Consider the following 20,432-nt stretch of genomic DNA (forward strand, 5'->3'; position numbering starts at 1 on the left):
ATGCCCTCATAGTCTACTGTCTGCGACAAATCCCCATTAGCTTACTTTCTGTGATTTATATCTCTAAAAACACCTCTATTTAACATACTTAACGAGGCCCCATCCTATATGACTTCAAATAGAATATGCTGTGTCCTCTTGTCACATTAAAAGTGATGTGCACTTTTCCCCCCAGGTAGTTACCCTGTGACTGTATGTACACTAAAGCCAGCCCAATGGATTGTTTTCAGACAAGATGTTTTCTACTAAACTCTCAGAGGAAAATAAACAAAAACAAAAAAACCCTTCAACTGTAGTGGCTTGAGGTCCTAGGAAACAGCGTCCTCTAGAGAGTAATGTCTATACAATCACTTTGGCAAGAATAACAACAAAGTCTCCAGACAGGTTTCCCAGTCTGCAAACTAGCAATAACTGGGGCACTAAATGCCTGGGCCCTACTCCAGACAAATTCACCCCCAATCTCCTCAAGTAGGACCGAGGCACCTGTGGTTGTTAAAGGTCCTGGGTGGGTTAAGAACCACCCCTCTGGGACTTGAACCACAGCTGGTACAGAGTCAAATTTTCTTCGCTGGCTGAGTGCCCAGGGTCTAGAGTCATCTCAAAAATGCAGGTGGCACCCATGTAAACTTTAACGTATGTTCTTTATCTAGAGGTAGAGAATCCCAAGGCAATGTCATCAGAGCTCTGTAAAACCCCAGTGCTTCCTTGGTGTCTACTGGGGAAGGCACCAGACATGATCCTCAGCCAACCAGACTGCCCACCGGGTCAGGGCAGCCATGCTGGGGCTTGGTCTTCAGGCCCTCAGGAGGCCGATGAACAGCGACTGGGCTGTGCTTCCCACCTGGGTGCTGACCTGGCTCTAACTTGATTTTGGTTCCTCAGGTGACCCAGGAGGCTGGCTGTGCCCCCTTTTTTCCCCACACACAACCTCCAGCCTCCATTTTCTACTAAAATTCTATTGAAATCCTTTCTACCAAGTAAGGACTTATCTAGGGAGCATACTGGATGATTGGTATTACAAGAAACCTCCTTGTAAGCAACTCTAAAGAGGATTATTTTTTTAAAACAGTGGAACAAGAAGAGAAAACTCACCTCACTAGTAGTCAAGATTGTGACATTATTTGAACAAACAAATCCTTGCTTAAGGAGTTTCCCTTTCTTCCCATCTCTAAATCTTAAACATGACTTCTGTGGCTCTACATCTCCTGCCAGGATGTTTTCGCCAAGGATTCTTCTGCAAGGGCTTTTTGTTTTCAGTGCCAGCCAGCAGTTCAGCTGAAACATAAACGATCTCAAAAACAAAGCCCTGGGGCTTCCCTGGTGGCGCAGTGGTTGAGAGTCCACCTGCCGATGCAGGGGACACGGGTTCGTGCCCCGGTCCAGGAAGATCCCACATGCCGCGGAGCGGCTGGGCCCGTGAGCCATGGCCACTGGGCCTGCGCATCCGGAGCCTGTGCTCCACAACGGGAGAAGCCACAAGAGTGAGAGGCCCGAGGACAGCAAAAAAAAAAAAAAAGCCTTTTTCCTTTCCTTTTAGATGTTCCAAAAATTAAAGAACTTTGTATTTCAGGATCTTAATTCCTGAGGCAGCAGGAGATAAAATTATCACCACTGGGGCTTCCCTGGTGGCGCAGTGGTTGGGAGTCCGCCTGCTGATGCAGGGGACACGGGTTTGTGCCCCGGTCTGGGAGGATCCCACGTGCTGCGGAGTGGCTGGGCCTGTGGGCCATGGCTGCTGGGCCTGCGCGTCTGGAGCCTGTGCTCCGCAACGGGAGAGGCCACAGCAGTGAGAGGCCCGCGCAACGCAAAAAAAAAAAAATTATCACCACTGTAAAAGAAAATTTAGGGAGGGCAGTAGGAGAACAGAAGTGACAGATCTCATGGGGACTCAGTGAAATGATGGAGCTGGAAAAGCTTATAACCATGTGGTGCCACTCAGTTTATACAAATTGGCAGAAACTCAGTTGTTTTCCCAATTTCTCCATTATTTCCAAAACCGCCTTGCTGGCCACCTTACCAGAGTGGTTTTGCTAGTTAAGCTTCTGATACTGAAACCATGACATTGAACAGATAATAAAACGAACTTACCTTTTCTACAGCTTTCTCATTAATTAACGGGCCTTGAGTAGTTCCCTCCTCAAATCCATTACCCACGTGCAGGTTTGTTTTAATTGCCTCGGCAAATTTTTTCACAAAGGAATCATGGATACCCCTCTGCACCAAGAAACGGTTTGAGCAAACACAAGTCTAGACAAAAAGAAACAAACTCACACTGACAGTTTGTTGGAAACTATTGACCCAACCAATAACCGTGTGACTGCTGCTACCTCTGAACGTGGATGCACTTTCCCAGGTGATTCCCGTCCTGTGTTCTACCTGCTATGTTCCTCCCCACGTGGGCTTGGCCCTAAAGACAAACATGCTGAGTGCATGTACTTCTCCAAGCCCCTCTACAGCGGCCACATCTCTGTGGTTAAACAGGTAAGCGAGGATAAATATCTGCACAAAAAACCCAAAAGCCACCTAACCCAAGTTTTTTTGAATGGCTCCTATTGGAAAGAATAAAACCAACACAAGAAACTGTAACTCCCTGAGACAGTGATGCTGAAGTGACAGCAGAGCTAGAAGGAAAGGGATTCAAAGGCTAACTTACATCCACTAGCTTATTAAACCTTTCAGATGCTTGGCGGAATCCGAGATTTTGAAAATGGACGCAAGACCATTCTTCCGTGTCAGCCTAAATTATTGAAAAGCCCTTTGCTTATTATTTTTTCTAATTAGACCTAATATTTAAAAATTATGTAATATAAACACATTACAGGAAATGTAGTTATTATCCTTGATATGTTTTCTTCTTGGCTTTTTCTCTTTTTTTTGGCTTTTTTCTCAATCGTGTATTTTTCTAATAGAAACAAGCCTGTAGATAATTTTGTATCCTATCCATTTTTATTGGCTTAAAGCAATACACCCCAAGGTTGTAGTTTTATAAGTGTAACTCTGAAGGTTACACACCTTGCCATTTTCTGTTTCTAAAAGGAAACATACCGGTTTCTGAAACAACCAAGCTTATTAGGTTATGTGAAAGGAGAAAAATTAATTACCAAAGGCCAAAACAAGGATGAAAACTATTTAATATGGAATACTGTACAACATTTCACCTTTTTTTCCCCCCAGATAACCTTTCAGGAGTTATCATTCCATTTCTGGAATGCATTTAAAACTGCTTAGTGATGGTTCTCCAAGACAAAGTGCTTAAGAATATTGTATAAGAAGCCAGGATCGTGGTAACAGCTTGGATAGAAGTTGGGAAACTGGGCCCTAGGTTCACAGTCCCAGATCCTGAACCCAAGGATGTATGACTTCAAGTCAATTAGTCTTTCTAGAGTTTCATGTCTTCAGCTGTAAAATGCAAGGTTTGTGTCAGATAACTGGGAAGTTCCCTGCTAGATCTAATGCTCCAGGATTCCCTACAAGGTGTGAGCTCAGGCCACCACTCTCCCAAGGACAACCTGGACCCTCCTTGGGCCACTGTAGTGTGTGCAGCCCTGTAGTGGGTGCCTGTCATGCCCCCTCCATCTCGGGAAGAATAAGATCCAGGCAGCAGGGTTTTGAGTTTTTCAAGGCTCCATCTCAACATTTTCCTCCCTTCTATTCCTTAAGACTGTGGGCCTCAGACCCTAGGTGTTCAGGCTATTTTGTGTCTGAGGAGATGTTTAAACCTGTTCAGCAGAGAAAAGCCCAGTGAGGTAAAACTGTGAAAATAACCAGATTCAAAGAGGAGCTGAAAGATGAGACGAGAGAACGATTTGATTAAAAGGCATCTGCTGTTCAGGAAATGCCTTGAAGCCAGGGATGATACCTTATTTCTCTTTGGACCCTCTGAGCCTAGCAGAGTCCCAGGCAAAGAGGGAGCACTTACTAAATACCTGATGAAAGAGGACGTGGACAAAGAATGAGGGGAGTGTCCTCCCAGGAGGTGAGGAAGGGGGTAGAATCTGTAAAACACACAACCCAGAAAAATGCCCTGGGACTCACCTGTCCAGAGTTCCTAAATTTAGATGCCATGGCCCCAGCGACAGCCTGGTCAACATTGGCACTGTCGAACACGATGAATGGGGCAAGGCCGCCCAGCTCCATGGACACCCTTTTCACAGAGTTTGCTGCATGATGCAACAGGACCTGGGAGCAGATGAGAGGATGCTGTGAGCACCGCATGAACTACATGGACCGGTGAGCCTTTGTTTCAAAAAATTACCCAGTAGTGGAAAAAGCCAGGTGCAAGTCGTGTATACAAGATGACAGTTTGCATAAGAAAATGGGAAAATAAGAATCTATATGTATTCATATTTGCTTGCATTTGGTAAAGAAACACGAGGAAGATAAACTAAAAATTACTTATAAAAGGGAGGAAATCAGGGATAGGGGTGAGGGTGAAACTTCTGAATATAAACATGTTTATATTGTCCTGATTTTTGAACCATGTCAATGTATGACCTATTAAAAAGTATGATAGGGCTTCCCTGGTGGCGCAGTGGTTGAGAGTCCGCCTGCGGATGCAGGGGATACGGGTTCGTGCCCCGGTCTGGGAGGATCCCATATGCCGCGGAGCGGCTGGGCCCGTGAGCCATGGCCGCTGGGCCTGTGCGTCCGGAGCCTGTGCTCCGCAACGGGAGAGGCCACAACAGTGAGAGGCCTGCATACCGCAAAAAGAAAAAAATAAGAAAAAGTATGATAAATTTGTTATGATAAACAAAAAATTATAAAATTATGATAAAATTATCATATTATAGAGATATGCTAATAAAATCACCCATAACCCCATAACCCATAGCTTACCACTGATAAAATCTTAAGGTATATCTGTCCAGAATTTGGCCACACACACCAGGGGCATGTGCCTTTTTTTTTTTTTTTTTTTTTTAAAGAAAACAGGATGGTAGAGTTACACAGCTTTATAACCTGCTTTATCTTCCCAATTAGTCATATATCTGGAACATCACAACATGCTCACAACACTTTAAACACACCCATATCAGTGTGTGTTTCTAGAACATCCTTTAGGTGCTTGCCTAGTATTCCACTGCAGAGCTATTCATTCATTTATTTATTCAGCCCCCATCTGTTGGAAATTTAAGTTGCTTCCAATTCCTTGCTGTTAAAACAACACTGCAGTTATTCCCTCAGTATAAATATGTAGAAGTAGAATCACTATAACAACAACAAAAAGAAGTATAATCACTAGCTCAATGCACAACTGTAAGGCTTTTTGATACATATAACTATTAGGCTTTAAATATCCAGGAAGAGATTCTTATGGCCTAGGAAAGCTGCCCAGGGATGTTTGCTTTATTACACGATAGTAGGTCTTTGTCCAGTCACAGCTATGAGAACGATGGACCCACTTGGATGGTTCAAGTGAAACGAACAGTGGTCACAAGTCCAAGATCACTCCAGGCCTGGTCCCTGTGATACACCGCTGTGGGTTTTATGATAGGTCTGTTAGTCAAAATTCAGAAAAGCTGGAAAATTGCGTCAGTGCTGGTACTTCTCTATATGCCCAGATGTTAATATTCCAGCAATGAACTAGTAAAAACGGTCTTCTCAATGAAATGTTACTATTCAACAAAGTAGTACAAGTTTTAAGATTAAACCTATTTCTTTTTTTAAATTTTATTTTATTGATGTATAGTTGATTTACAATGTTGTTAGTTTCTACTGTACAGTAATGTGATCCAGTTATATATACATATATATGTATATGTGTGTGTATATACTTTTTCATATTCTTTTCCATCATGGTTTATCACAGGATATTGAATATAGTTCCCTGTGCTATGCAGTAGGACCTTATTGTTTATCCAGTCTATATATAATAGTTTGCATCTGCTAATCCCAAACTCCCACTCCATCCCTCCCTCACCCCACCCCCACCCTTGGCAACCACAAGTCGGTTCTTTATGTCTATGGGTCTGTTTCTGTTTCGTAGATAAGTTCATATTGTAGATTCCACATATAAGCAATATCATATGGTATTTTTCTTTCTCTTTCTGACTTCACTTAGTATGATGATCTCTATGTCCAACCATATTGCTGCAAATGGCATTATTTCATTCTTTTTTATGGCTGAGTAGTATTCCACTGTATATACATACCACACCTTCTTTATCCATTTATCTGTTGATGGACATTTAGGTTACTTCCATGTCTTGGCTACTGTAAATAGTGCTGCTATGAACATAGGGGTGCATGTTATCTTTTTGAATTATAGTTTTGTCTGGATATTTGCCCAGGAATGAGATTGTTGGATCATACAACAACTCTATCATATGGCAACTCTATTGGATCATAGTTTTTTGAGGAACCTTCATACTGTTCTCCATAGTGGCTGCACCAATTTATACTCCTACCAGCAGTGTAGGAGGGTTCCCTTTTCTCCATACCCTCTCCAGCATTTTTTTGTAGACTTTTTAATGATGGCCATTCTGACCAGAGTGAGTAAACCTATTTCTTTATTTTCTTTTGAATTTTTAAGAAATACTCTCTGCCAGGCCATTGATTTTTCTGACTGTGCTCGCTCATGGGTCACTTGCCTCCACCTGTGTCCTCTGACTGCGTCTTCTTGCTACTCAGTGCGCATGATGAGGGCTTGAACCTGGCTCTGACCTTCATGACCCCTGTGGCACTGCCTGCAGTCCTGCTACATCTTAAGGAATCCTTTCTGCTCCAGTTCCCCCTGCTGACCTTCTCAGGATCTCAGCTTTCAAAGCCCTAGAAAGGGAACGTGAGTGCCCAGCTCATCTCTCTATGACCAGGTCGCTCGTCCTAGGTCACTGGCCAGCCCATGCATCTGTTTTCCTCGGGTCAAATGACCACTCATGGTTGAATTCTCTGTGGGGGAACAGATGAGGTATTATGTGCTGTAAAGCATGGCTGCTGTCCCCGCAGCAGGCCCCGGGAGGGGTGGTCCCCCTGGAAGGATTGAGGGGAGGGCAGCATCTCCAGAACAGGCTGACCGAACGGGGTTCAGTAGGGGCAGGATTCTACGTTCCAGGATCAGGAGCTCAGCCACTGATCCTCTGCAAAGATCAGCTCAGAAGAGGCCCTTGGCTATTCCTTTATCAGTGATTCCTATCACTCTTCCCTTTAAACCACTTGAAGTGAATCACTGTCCTGTGTAAATAATTGAAGAGGCACAGTTGGACTTAGCAGGAACGTGGTCGACATTTTCCTTCGGGGTCTATCCAATGGGGATAGTTCACTGAGCAAAGCGAGGTTCAGTAATGAGTGGCTGGCCTTTGCCCAGCATCTGAGAATTTCTCTGGCTTCAATGGCAAAGGTTTACAACCCTTTTTCCCAGGCCTCTCTCTTTTTCTCTAACTATTGATATCTTGAAACCCTCTGAGAGTAAGTTTGCTCTGCAGGATCCATTGATCAGGGGGGTAGCAGCTTATGGATCTAAAAACTCCTGCTTCTGGAATGAACGGCAGGCTTCCCAAGTGTGAGTTTATGGCATGACAAATGTGGTTATGGTTGGGAGCTACTAAAATTGCTTTATTCTCTCCCGCTTCTCATGGTGTCAAAAAATGACCAGTTTCACCAAAACTTTCAGATTAGATTTATATTATTTTTATCTGATATATGTTTATGTACGTCTCTAGCATGAGTGTGTGTGTGTGTGTATATAAATACCAGCAGAAAAAAGTATACTATCTGGAGAGAAACACCATAAATAAGAACTTTTGTTTTCCTCTGCTTTTCTTCTCTTTTGAACGTTTAAAAGAATAAGTAAAAATGCACTCACAGGCACACAAATGAAGTTTTCGGGAAAGAACTTTTCAACATATGAGGAGGGAAAAAAAAACGAAAAAAAAAAGACCTTCCTGTTTCTGTAAGCACCTTTATACTAAACACAATTTTTGTTCAGTTCTAAGACATCCATTTCTTTAATTCTAGTTTATGAAAGAAACATGCATTCCAGAGTTATGGGAATTCCAAAGTTATGGACAACTTTCAGCTACTTCACATGCAACAAATAATGGGAACCTTGTCTACCCCTAAACTTTCAGTTTTGTCAAATAGAAACCTAGGTCATGTCACAATAAGGAGCAGCATCCAAATATCTCCAGAAAATGATTGGATGTTACGTTATGGGACAGAGCTTTTAACACTCTGCCAGAAATCTTCCTACAAATGGTGATCGAGATAAAATAGTATTTTGATACTCTATAAAGACAAGATATTAGAATGCCATTTGTTTTTTTGAGACTTGAGTCACATACCTTTCCAGTGGCTGTTGAACCAGTAAAGGAAATTTTAGACACTAGGGGATCCGTGCAAAGTGCTTCCCCTACTTCCTTGGCCTTCTTTTGAGAGCAGGGAATAACGTTGTATACACCCGGAGGAATTCCAGCCTGGTCTGCAAGCTGTAAAGAGAAACAGCAAACGTGGCAGCAAATGATCAAACTGGAAAAACAGAAAAGAGAAATAAATAGATGTTTTAATCTAAAAAGTAATGGCAAAAAAAAAAAAAAACTAGGCTGACTTTAGGGACAGAATATATTTGGAACTGAAGTAAGATTCTTAATAGTGCTAATGTGATATTAATATGAATGTGTTGTTGGAAGTTTCTGTATGAATTGAAGCACTATTTTATTGTGTGAGTGTGTGTGAGTGTGTGTGTGTGTGTGTGAGAATACATATATGTATATTTCCTAGCCCTGACACTAAAAGGCCTAGAAACAATGACCAACTAGTAGCAATGACCATCCCTAGTGCCCCAAATATACTCTTAAAATATAATTTCCTACCAGAAGAAATAAGGGCTTTCTGCAAAAATGGTTAATCCCAGGTCTGGGGCAAGAAATACATATAATAAGTCTAAAATATCTTGTCATACTAGCAAGGAAGGTCTCAAAAACTGTTAGAGTTATGTTAAAAGATAAAAGAGCCAACTCGAAGAGGCTGCCATTGGCCAAAAATGGGGGCAATCTGAGCTTCATCAAAGATAATAACCACAGCAAACTGAAACTCATCAAATACGTTAAAATCTACTGGCACATAATGCTACTAACAAACTAATTGGGAACCTTAGGCAGATGACAGGAATAGATGCATTAATTTGGAAAACTGTAAATAAAAAGAAAGAATCAAACATACTGTCTTTCCTATGGGAATTTACCACTGGGTAACCACACAGGAGATGATGGGTAGCTTTGATTTATAGAAGTGGTCTGGTGAATAAATGAAAGAAAAAGGAAAGAATTCACATATCACCATTTTTTTTTTTTTTTCCAGTACGCGGGCCTCTCAATGCTGTGGCCTCTCCCGTTACGGAGCACAGGCTCCGGACGCGCAGGCTCAGCGGCCATGACTCATGCGTCCAGCCGCTCTGTGGCATACGGGATCTTCCCAGACCGGGGCACGAACCCGTGTCCCCCGCACCGGCAGGCGGATTCTCAACCACTGCGCCACCAGGGAAGCCCACATATCACCATTTTTGCACTCCTAATGAATTAACAGACTGAGCAGCATTGCACAGCAATGGCTGCAAATATGAAAACAGAGACACCCAGACATTACTCGCCTCCTGACAAAAGGACACAAAATGGGATCAAACCCAAGTCTAAGGAAGCGTCTGGATGCAGCTGCCAATCTGTGGAAAGCGCAGCAGACAGAGGAACACGGTGCATGGTGTGCCATCTGCAAAGCCCAGACTATGGGGAGCTCTACCGGTCAAATGTCTCGCTTCTTCAAAAGATAAACTGTAAGGGACAGAAAAGGATGAAGGGGAATGTGTAGAACAGAAGAAACTCATCAAACATTCCCAATTTTAAAAAAGTGCAGGCCACTGCAGGAAGCCTGAATTTTACTCTGAGAGACATGAGAAGCTATTAGAGGGTTTTCAACAGAAGAACAAGATCTGACTGATGCAGATTGAGCTGGAGAAGGGAACGGTAAATAAGAGGTGCCCTGAAACTGAGAAATGCCCACATTTTGGTCACATTACTATGACTTACTAAAAATGATGGCTAGATATCATTTTTGGGGTAGCCTAAACAATACATTGCCTACAGATGACAGAAAACTCCCCCATCTGTTATTTTTTCTAAAAAGAACATCATCTGGGTTAAAATAATGGCTAGTGAATTAAAACACAACACCATCAAACAGGAGACGCAGGCAAAGAAGGTTTCGAAAGCCCTTCCTTCTGTCCCAGATAACATCCTTTTTTTGGACTCTGTGCAGAGAGGCTCACCGCGGCCAAGGCCAGGGCAGAGAAGGGCGTGTCCTCGGCAGGTTTCACCACTACCGTGCAGCCTGCTGCCAGGGCGGCCCCCACCTTCCTCGTGATCATGGCGCTGGGGAAATTCCACTGGATCAGAAGAGAGAGGAGGTAAGTGAGAGGAAGGACTGCCCCCTGGTCCAAAGGCAGGGAGGTTGGGAAGTCAGCCAGCAAATTCCAGTGCACAACTGCCTGGCAGAGCTCTTCTTGCACAGGTGAGCTCTCAGAACACCTGGTACCTGCTGACTGCAGGGACTGGGGAGACAAAGCCTCATAGAGAAAGGAAACACCTTCAGAGTTTAAAACAGTACAAAATCATCTACACTGGGGACAGCCAACTTTCTCTGTAAGGGGACGAGTAGTAAAAATTTTAGGCGTTGTGGGATGTCCAGTTTCTGTCACGAGGACTCAAGACCACAGACAATACAGTATGTATATGAATAGGCGTGGCTCTGTCCCAATAAAACTTTATTTACAAACACAGGCAGCAGGCTGGATTTGGCCTGAGGGCCATAGTTTGCTGACCCTGTGGGGGGAAAATATTAGCAAAGGTGATTTTGAAAATGGTAGATGATATATTACTTTCCTCTCTCTATATATTTAGAGATAGCTCTCTGTACACATCTGTGTATCTATAGTAACAATGTTTTATTTCAGCAAAAACTCATATAGTGCTTATTCTGTCCCAGGCACTGTTCTAAGCACTTTTAAACTATAATTAATTAAATCCTCTTCACAACCCAATGAGGTTGGTATTTTTCTCCTCATTTGCAGGTCTGGACAAAGTGAGAGAGCAGTTAAGTAATTTGCTCAAGGTCACACAGCTAGTGGAGAGTCGGCTCTGAGTCAAACCTGGCTAGTCTAGGCAGTGAGGGGGGCAGTTCTCTGTAACTGTGGTGAGCAGGGAAAGAGAAGCAGTCTGGAGACCAGCTGGCAGACATTGTAGAGAAGTTAATATGGGATCTAGAAGGTGGACCCAAGAAAGGCAGTTCATGTAGAGAAAGCTGGGTGCCCCACAAGTATACTGCAGCCCTCTCCAGGCAGACACAATATCTTATTTTTTAGCCTTTTTACTTTCAGAACCTGGCCCAGTGCCTGCTGGTAGATACATAAGTACTTTGCTGTTGATGATAACCATAAATTAAGCATAAAATTTTCTCAAAACTATAGCACATTTAAAAATTGTCAAATCTTAAGTCTTTTTAAAACATGATAAATACCAGAAGATCTTTTTAGATGTACTAGGCAGTGCCAAGAAGAAGCCTTTATGCTAAGTCAGAGGAGCCCCTGGGTCCTCCAGTGGGTCATCCCCCTTCTGCAGGCATTAGAAACGCCCCCTGGCCACCACCACACCTCTCACACCTATCGCAGAGGACCAGGAAACACACCTCCACATGCAGCAATGGCATCAGGAAGCCAAGAACAGGTAACAGAGCTAACAGGACGAGCACACCTGCTCAAACCCCACTCAACCTCCTCCCCTAGGATCTTGCAGATACTGCCACATACTGGGGTGATGACTGCGGCCACACCGAGGGGCTGCTTGAGGACCAGGGCCCGTTTTTCTTTTGCTGGGGTGTAGATAATGTCTCCGTAAACGCGGCGGGCTTCCTCTGAAAACCACTCCAGGAAATTTGCAGAATAGAGAATTTCTCCCTGTGCCTCCTTTAGTGGCTTTCCCTAAATTAAATCAGAAAAGGACACACTCATTACCTTCTAATAACGAAAACATGATTCTGAGTTTCTAAATTCTTCAAGGATGCAAGCAGAGCAGAAAAGTCTCCCGTTACAAAACGCACAGGGTAGTTGAGAGATTTCTAATGAGAAATGGAATATTTCCTGCCACATCAGTAAACAAAGGATGTCACAGTCATCAGCGATTTGCAGCCCTCCCATGTGAGCTGGTGAGCCCTGAGTGAACTCAGGATGTGAAAACGCAGGATACTGGCCCCAGAGAGCTGAGGTGCACATCAAAGGAATGAGTTCAGTGAGCCCAGACTCTTGCATCTTCCCATACAAAGAAAAGCACTCAATTCCTTAACTTGGGATCTGGTTTTCTTTACAGTAATCTTTTGACATTCAGACGACCTGCTCTTTGTTGCAAAACTTCTGTATAACCTGGCTCTGCACTTCACCTCCTCAGAGCAGTTCTCTCAGGGTTACTTGAGATGCCGCCTCCTGGGCTTGAGGTCCTAAAAATTCCCGCCGAATGAAACTAAACTCTCAACTTTTAGGTTGTGAATATATTTTAAGTCAACACTAACCTCCGTGTGAGTCTTAGAAAGCAGAATCACAAATGGGGATGGAAGGAAGCCTGCCAGGCTGATAGTTGAGTAGGATAATCAAATAGTAAGCTTAGAAACCCCATTAGGGGACTGTAGATAGAGAGGGACTTTGGGGGGCTTTGGGAGATCACAGTAAGGTTAATGATCACTCAGGAAAGTAATGGGAAAATCCTGAAACAATGTGGGCTTGCTTGACTCATAAAGCCGAACAAGTCGCTTAGCATCAAAGCCAGGTTGGCTTGCTTAACAACAAAATCAAGCTAACTTGATTAGCAACAAAATCATACAACAGAAGCATGAGACATGCCCCCAAACAATAAAACAATGGTGGCATGAGACCTACAACCTGCCTGGTGGTATCATCAAGTTAATGACCCCCAGCACATGCTCTGCGCACACAAAAAAATCATTTATGGAAAGGACATTTCAAAGTGAAAGACCCTCATTGTAGTGAGACCTGAAATAATTTTTCCAAAGTGCCACGACAATCCTGGCCTGACCATGTAGGGACAAAAAACCCAAAGTGGAGGCGGAGCCGATGATGGAAATGTGATACCTACTCAAGAAAGACAAAGACTGTCTCCTCCCCTCCCCTCTCTTCCTTTGATTATAAAAATGTAACCCACTAAGTACTTGGGGCAGCGCAATGCTTGCCTGCCCGCTTGTAAGCCTCACAAGCAACCTATTAAATCACTTAAAAAAAAATTTATTTATTTTTTTATGGTTGTGTTGGGTCTTTGTTGCTGCACACGGGCTTTCTCTAGTTGAGGTGAGCGGGGGCTGCTCTTCGTTGTGGTGCATGGGCTTCTCATTGCCGTGGCTTCTCGCTGCAGAGCACAGGCTCTAGGCGCATGGGCTTCAGTAGTTGTGGCACGTGGGCTCTAGAGTGCAGGCTCAGTACTTGTGGCGCACGGGGTTAGTTGTTCTGCGGCATGTGGGATCTTCCCGGACCAGGGCTCGACCCCGTGTCCCCTGCATTGGCAGGTGGATTCTTAACCACTGCGCCACCAGGGAAGTCCTAAATCACTTCCTATCTATCACTCTGCCTCTCGTTGAATTGTTTCTGCGCTGAGACATAAAGGACCAGGCTCCTTGGAGTCCCCCGAAATGACACCTAACGGTTCTGCCCTGAGCCACAATCATCATTTGCATTCTCAATGTGTTTACAATTAGGAGGAGGCACCTAGAACTGCCTCTTCAATTTTTTTTCCTTCTAACATCTTCTAAATATTGTGAACGGTGGAAAGTAATTTATTAGAGCAACCAAAAAACTGGTACCTTTGAAAATGTACAAAAACAACATGAAAAATCAATCAAAGCAGTCACATGCTAAAAACCTGGAATGGTGGAAAAGCAGTATTCACACAGTTCCACTCTAAATCTATTTCTTGCATATTATTAAATAGGCGTGCCTGACTTAATTTTGTGCCCAAAATAAGAATTAGCTGATATCTGATCATTAGGCAAGGAATTCACCTTTTCTTTAGCTACAGCACTGAAGTTAGAGGCTTCCCCATGCTTCAGTCTAAGAATTCCTAGGCAATTTCTTCAGGTAGTAAGTTAGGGTCCTGAACTTACACTTTCAGCTGTGATTATCTTGGCAAGGTCATCCTTATTTTGCATCATTAAGTCATACCATTTCCGAAGTAAAGAACTCCTCTCCTGAAAAAGAATTAAAAAATAAATAGTAAAATGCCAAGTGTAAGAGAGACTATTAAATAGTCTTCAGTTTCCTAAAATATTTGCTGTGTGGTCTCATTCTTGGGGAGACATACATTGACCTTTTTTAATTGAGGTATAATTGACATACATTATATTTGTTTCAGGTGTTCTTTGATAAGTGCTAACAAAGATCCAATTTCAAGTTGCATCTAACAAGGTGTGCGGAGTCATAAATGGTGAGACAAAAGGTCTGTGGAACAGCTGTTATTATTTATGGTAAATATGAATAACTTGAATTTCACCACACTAAGGTATAGTTCCTTTTTTTAAAAAGTTATGTTTAATTGCAGTGAAATACACATAAAATTTGCCATCTTAATCATTTTTAACTATGCAGTTCAGTGGCATTAAGCACATTCACAGTGTTGTGCAACAATCACCACCGTCCATCTCCAGAATACTTTTCATCTTGCAGAACAGAGACTCTACCTGTTAAACAACAACTCTCCACTCCCCGCAGCCTCTGACAACCACGATTCTACTTTCTGTCTCTATGAACTTGACTACGCTAGGTACCTTATATAGGTAGAATCATACAGCCTTTGTCCCGTGACTGGCTTATTTCACTCAACACAATGTCCTCAAGTATAGTTCTTTATTTTAACGACTCACTGGCTAGTTAAATTTGTCCTACAGACTGGGGTGGAGGTTGCAGGGTGTGTAAGGCATCTGAAGGGGTTTTGCACACTTAAGAAGAGGGCCCAGGCACAACACCGTGGATGTACTTGATGCCACTGAACGGTACACTTGCAAATGGCTAAAATGGTAAATTTTATGTTATGTACATTTTATCACAATTTTTTAAATTTCCAAAGATAAAAGGATGAATGAATAAATTGGATTATTAAGTATATTATGGAAGAAATGGTTTCTTAAAAAAATTTTTTAAAGGAACTCATATAAAACCATAAAAAGAGGGCCCAGAGAATCCAGGTCAACCAGGCCACACAGAGGTGCCCCGAAGGAAGATGTGCCCCCGAGCTCTGGCTTCCTGCATCCAAACAGGTGTATCGAAGCAAAGGAGAATCTTTGGTTTATTCCTACCTGCCTGAAAGGTTGCCCACAGCAACGAGCAAACCTGGTTTGTTAGTCTGTCAGCCTAATCCATCCAGCAGGTGTTAAGATTTAAATTATTTTCTCATTCCACTCATGAGCGGGGAGCCTGAGACTGTAAACACCACTAACCATCTTTCTCTGGGTTCTTTCCCTTCCCTATTTTGGATAAGCTAATAAGCTTCATTATCTTAGCTCTCAAGGGTGTTGTTGAGATGAAGTCTTCTGAATCTCAAACCCCCAGAAAACAGGCATTGACAGCTCTTAAAACAGTATTACTACAGTAATTTCACCCTCACTCTGTGCAATACTGGTTAAGAATCTGATGACTGTGGGCCTGTGTGCTGTGACTTATTCTGGGTAAGAAAGGAGAGACTGAAATCTAGGAGGCCTGGCTTAGAGAAAAAAAAGAAATGTGAGTAAATGGTCTGCAAGGAATAGAGCGCCACACATAGTCTGAGAGAGGATGAGAGAAGACCATGGAACAGCATGAGAATGGTAAGACTAAAAAGCAGATTCTGCTTGCTGGAAGAAAACCCAAGGTCCAGTCGGAACACAGAAACCAGCAGAGGCCACAAATTGCCCTCAGTGTGCACAGCCCGTGTTATGGGTTAGTTGTGCCTGCCCAAAAAAGGTGTGTTGGAGTCCCAATTCCCAGCACCTCAGAGATGGGGAGATGGGGTCTTGACACAGGTCATCAAGTGAAGACAAGGTCATCAGGATGGGCCTTGTTTGGAGATGGGGTCTTGATAGAGGTCATCAAGTTAAGACAAGGTCATCGGGATGGGCCCTAACCCACTATGACTGATGTCCTTATAAAAGGGAAATTTGGACAAGAAAGAAGCACGCACAGAAGAAAGATGACACAGGGAGAAGATGGCCATCTATAAGCCAAGGAGAGAGACCTGGAACCGTTCCTTCCCTCAGAGCCCTCAGAACGAACCAACCCTGCCGACACCTTGATTTCAGGCTTCTTGCCTCTGGAACTGAGGTGACACATTTCTGTGGTTTAAACCACCAAGTTTGTGGTACTCTGTGACGCCAGCCCCAGGAAACTACTCCAGCCTTTGTAAGGAGCTGAGTAAGTGTGCAGGACTCAGACAGGGGGCTGGGGAGGCTGGTGGTAGATGGAGTAATGTGGGGCTCAAATCCCAGGCCCTCCACTTGAGCAAGAGTGAAGTTACAGAACCAGGAGCCTCTGTAAGCCAGTTTCCTCACGCACAGCATGGCTCGACTATCTACCTCACAGGGCCATTGAAAGGACTAAACAAGATGCACGTGAAGCACCAAGAACAGCACTCAGCTGTGGAAGGCACAATAACGGCCCTCAAAGAGGTCCTCATCCTAATCCTTGGAACCTGTGAACATATTACTTTACAAGGCAGAAGGGATTCTGCCTACGTGATTAAGTACAGGACCTTGCGGTAAGGAGATGATCCTGAATTACCCAGGTGGGCCCAGTGTAACCAACAAGGATGGCTATAAGAGGGAGAGAGGCAGGTCAGAGGCAGAGTGCGCGATGTGATACAGAAGTAGAGGTTGGAGTGCTCCGGGGCCACAGACTACAGACTGCGGGCGGCTTCTAGAATCTGGAAAAGGCAAGGAAAGCCCTAGAGTTCCTGAAGGAATGCAGCCCTGCAAACCCGTTTTGGACTTCTGACCTCCAGAACTGTAAGAATAAGTTTGTGGTGTTGCGTTTTGTTAAGTCCCTGAGTTTGGGGTGATTTGTTGCAGCAGGCCCCAAGAAAGTAATGCATCAGCTTGTGAGGCGGTCAGTAGACGCGTCAGTAACCGTCTTCCCCTGAACTCCTCCAGGAGTTCACAAGGTGGAGAAAGGGCATAAAACGCGTGAAAAGAAAGACGTGAAGTAATGCAAAAGGTGTCAAGGGGAGGGGCGAGACCAGGGTACGGGCCGTGCTACAGGTTCAGGGGAGAGACACGGAAGGCTGTGTGGTCCAACGGGCGCCACGGCAGACATAATACACGAGCCAGACCCCAGGAATGGTGGGACGTGAGTGGGCCTAGAGAGGAAGGCAGAAAATAGCTGGGGGGCGGGTAGCGGGGCGAGCAGCAGAGGCCTCGGGGCAAGAAAGCTGCCTTACAAGCTGCGTTTGCGCCCCACCGTCCAAGCTGCAGAGGTGGACCCAGCTTCCTTAGCTGGTCTCACCACTTCCTTAGTAAGATGCTCCAAGGTCCTTTCAGGAAGCCTCAGGGAAGACCACCTGACTGCACCTGGAAGAGCTCCAGGGCACTGTAACACCCCTGCACGGCAGGCTTGAGGCTGCGGGCCCCGGTGCGGCTCCCAAACAACGGCAGAGGGCCCAGGGCTCAGCCTCGACGCCCACCCTTCCTGTAAGCTCCCCACTCCCACAGCTGTAAGCGCTATGCGTGTTGTCTCTAGTTCAGGCCTCCCTCTCCTGACTCACGTAGCTAACATCCTACTTAACACCCTCACTTGGTGACTAACAACATCTCAGACTCAATGTGTCCAAAGCTGAGCTCCGACGTCTCGCCCCAGTGCTGCTCCTCTCACCCCCTTCCCGTCTCTGGATAGTTACTCCTTCCTTCCAGTGGCTCTGGCCAGAAGCCCTGGGGTCATCATTCCATCCTGTTTTTCTCTCCCACCTCGTCTGTAATCATCTGTCAGGGAATGCAGTTGCCTCTACCTTCGAAATGTATCCTTTATCAGAACACTCCTCACCGCCTGCACGGCTCCCACCCTAGTGCAGGCCCATCAGCATCTCCCACATGAATCACTGCCACTGCCTCCTAGCCCTCTGGGCTTCCACCATTGCCCCCCCTTCAAGCCTATTCTCCACACTGTGAATAGACTGAAACCTTTGAAATGGAGCCGCGCCTCACTCGCAGTAAAACCCCACTCAGTCCTTAAAATAGCTCCGTAGCCCACTGGCTCCAGCACCCTCCCCCTAGACTCTCCCCCCACGTTAGTTCCCTCAGCACACGGGCTTCCTTGCTGATCTACACCTGTGTCAGCCATGCCCCTGACTCAGGATTTTTGCTCCAGCTGAATTCCCTTGCCTCCTTTGGTCTTTGTGTCTCATGTCCTCAATGAGGCCTACCCTGATGTTACAGGGTCCCCCCCAATTCATATAACCCCCCAGTACCTCAGAATGTGACTGCATTTGGAGATAGGGTCTTGAAAGAGGTTTTTTTTGTTTGTTTTTTGCGGTACGCGGGCCTCTCACTGTTGTGGCCTCTCCCGTTGCGGAGCACAGGCTCAGCGGCCATGGCTCACGGGCCCAACCGCTCCGCCGCATGTGGGATCCTCCTGGACCGGGGCACAAACCCATGTCCCCTGCATCGGCAGGCGGACTCTCAACCACTGCGCCACCAGGGAAGCCCGAAAGAGTTTTTAAAGGTTAAATGAGGTCATTAGGGTGGATCCTAACCCAATATAACTCGTGTCTTCACAAGAAGAGACTAGGACACTGACAAGTTCAGAGGCAGAAGCATGTGAAGATGGGGGACGACGGCCATCTACAAGCCAGAGAGAGGGGCCTCAGAAGAAACCAACCCTGCCCACACTTAGAAAGCAGATTTCTAGCTTCCAGAACTTTGAGACCAGAAATTCCTATTGTTTAAACCACCTAGTCTGTTTACTCTTATAGCGGCCCTAGCAAGCCAATACACCTGCCCACACTACTTATTTTGCATCTTGCCCCTTTTCTCTGGCCTCTGATCCTCTTAGCCTCCCTTCTCTACCTTTTTTTCCCTCATAGCATCCATCACTTCTAACATATTTGTTGAGCTATGTTTTGTTTACAGGTTAGAACTCCCCTCCCACCCCTCACCCCCAAGTGAACTCCAAGAGGGCAGGAATCTTTCTTTTGTTGATTGCTGTATCGCAAGCACCTCCCACAGTGCGTGGCATAGCAGTTGCCCAGACAATATCTAATGGATGAATGAAAGCTATGACTCCCTCGGGTACTTGGACCTTATTGCTGGATTTGTATCTTCCTTCAGAGGGAGGATGCTGAAGGACAGGGTGGACAGGCACTTCACTGACTCCACTGGGTGGTGGACAGTCACTGGGCTGACTCCAGTTATCACATAATAAATGCTCTAACAGCCCCCATCCCGCACCCCCAATTCTCCACTATTCTCTATGTCAGTTAATGGATGGAGCTCTCTAATCAGGCCCCAAACCTGGAGACTGGTCCCTTCCCCTGCTCGATTCTTTTCCCCAGTTCTCTCCATGGCCGAGTCCGTGACTTGAGCCCGGGGCACTCACTACCAGCCTCCTCGTGGACCACTGAAGCAGCCGGGGAGGTGCTTCAGATGCTCTGAAGTCACTCGTGCTCTCACCTTCCCTGACCCTTCCCGCCCTCCACCCCCAACACACATACACGCACGCACGCACCGGACCGCTAGTTTGTAATTGCATGTTGGTGTTCTGCATCACCTACTGGATACTTTATGAGGCTTGAGGCCGGGGCTGTGCTCCCTAGCGTCGGCACAGGGCTTGGCACAAAGCCGACGCTCCAAACGGATTTGTTGGCCATCTCTTTTCTTGTTACCATGACTTTCCGCGTGGTGTATCCCGGAGCACTGGGGAGGGGGAGGTGACAGCTGGTTTCACTAGAGGGCGAAGCCCGATCGACCCCTGGACCTGGCGCGCACTCACCTTGGCCGAGACCCCCCTCCAGCTGCAGAAAGCCTCGTAGGCGGCACGCACGGCGGCGCGGGCCTCGGGTACCCCGCAGTCGGCCACCAAGCCCAGCTCGGCGCCGCTGGCCGGGTCGTGCACCGGGAAGGTGGCGGCGGCCGAGAGCCAGCTGCCGCCCACGAAGCCGTCGGTGCGCAGCAGGGTTGAGGAAAGGCCCGCCGGGCCCCGGGCGTAGCCGCGAATCCGGGCCACTGCGTAGTCGGCGCGGGGGCGGAGGACCCGGCTGGGAGGCGTCCGCGGGAGGTGCAGGGCCAGGCAGCTCCGCAGCCGAAAACAGGTCGCCATGGCCCAGGCGGCGGCGGCGGCAGGAAGCAGGCAGCAGGCAAGCGAGCGTGCGCACCCGAGTGCAGGGATCCAGGCGGCGGCGGCGGGGACGCGCCGGGTGGCGGCGGACGCGGGCTGA

At 45.9% G+C, this 20,432-nt stretch overlaps 2 protein-coding genes across 2 annotated transcripts in view; one reads left to right on the forward strand and one right to left on the reverse strand.

The window, feature by feature from the left end:
- The window catches only part of ALDH5A1 (aldehyde dehydrogenase 5 family member A1), a 28,068-nt gene extending 7,672 nt beyond the window's left edge, over positions 1 to 20,396 (reverse strand). Inside the window, exons 1-7 of the mRNA XM_081245510.1 lie at positions 19,988 to 20,396; positions 14,146 to 14,229; positions 11,792 to 11,962; positions 10,256 to 10,372; positions 8,280 to 8,423; positions 4,036 to 4,179; positions 2,089 to 2,247 (exon numbers count right to left, since the gene is read on the reverse strand). Of these exons, the coding sequence (XP_081101636.1) occupies positions 2,089 to 2,247; positions 4,036 to 4,179; positions 8,280 to 8,423; positions 10,256 to 10,372; positions 11,792 to 11,962; positions 14,146 to 14,229; positions 19,988 to 20,314 (1,146 nt within the window). The 5' untranslated portion in view covers positions 20,315 to 20,396. The remainder of the gene's footprint in view (positions 1 to 2,088; positions 2,248 to 4,035; positions 4,180 to 8,279; positions 8,424 to 10,255; positions 10,373 to 11,791; positions 11,963 to 14,145; positions 14,230 to 19,987) is intronic.
- Positions 1 to 20,432, forward strand: part of GPLD1 (glycosylphosphatidylinositol specific phospholipase D1) — an 87,634-nt gene that overhangs the window by 12,887 nt on the left and 54,315 nt on the right. Inside the window, exon 3 of the mRNA XM_081247414.1 lies at positions 14,394 to 14,505. The gene's annotated coding sequence lies outside the window, so the exon portion shown is untranslated. The remainder of the gene's footprint in view (positions 1 to 14,393; positions 14,506 to 20,432) is intronic.

Source organism: Mesoplodon bidens (assembly GCF_964165515.1).
Source record: "Mesoplodon bidens genome assembly, chromosome: 10".
In the NCBI taxonomy this organism is placed as follows: Eukaryota; Metazoa; Chordata; class Mammalia; order Artiodactyla; family Ziphiidae; genus Mesoplodon; species Mesoplodon bidens.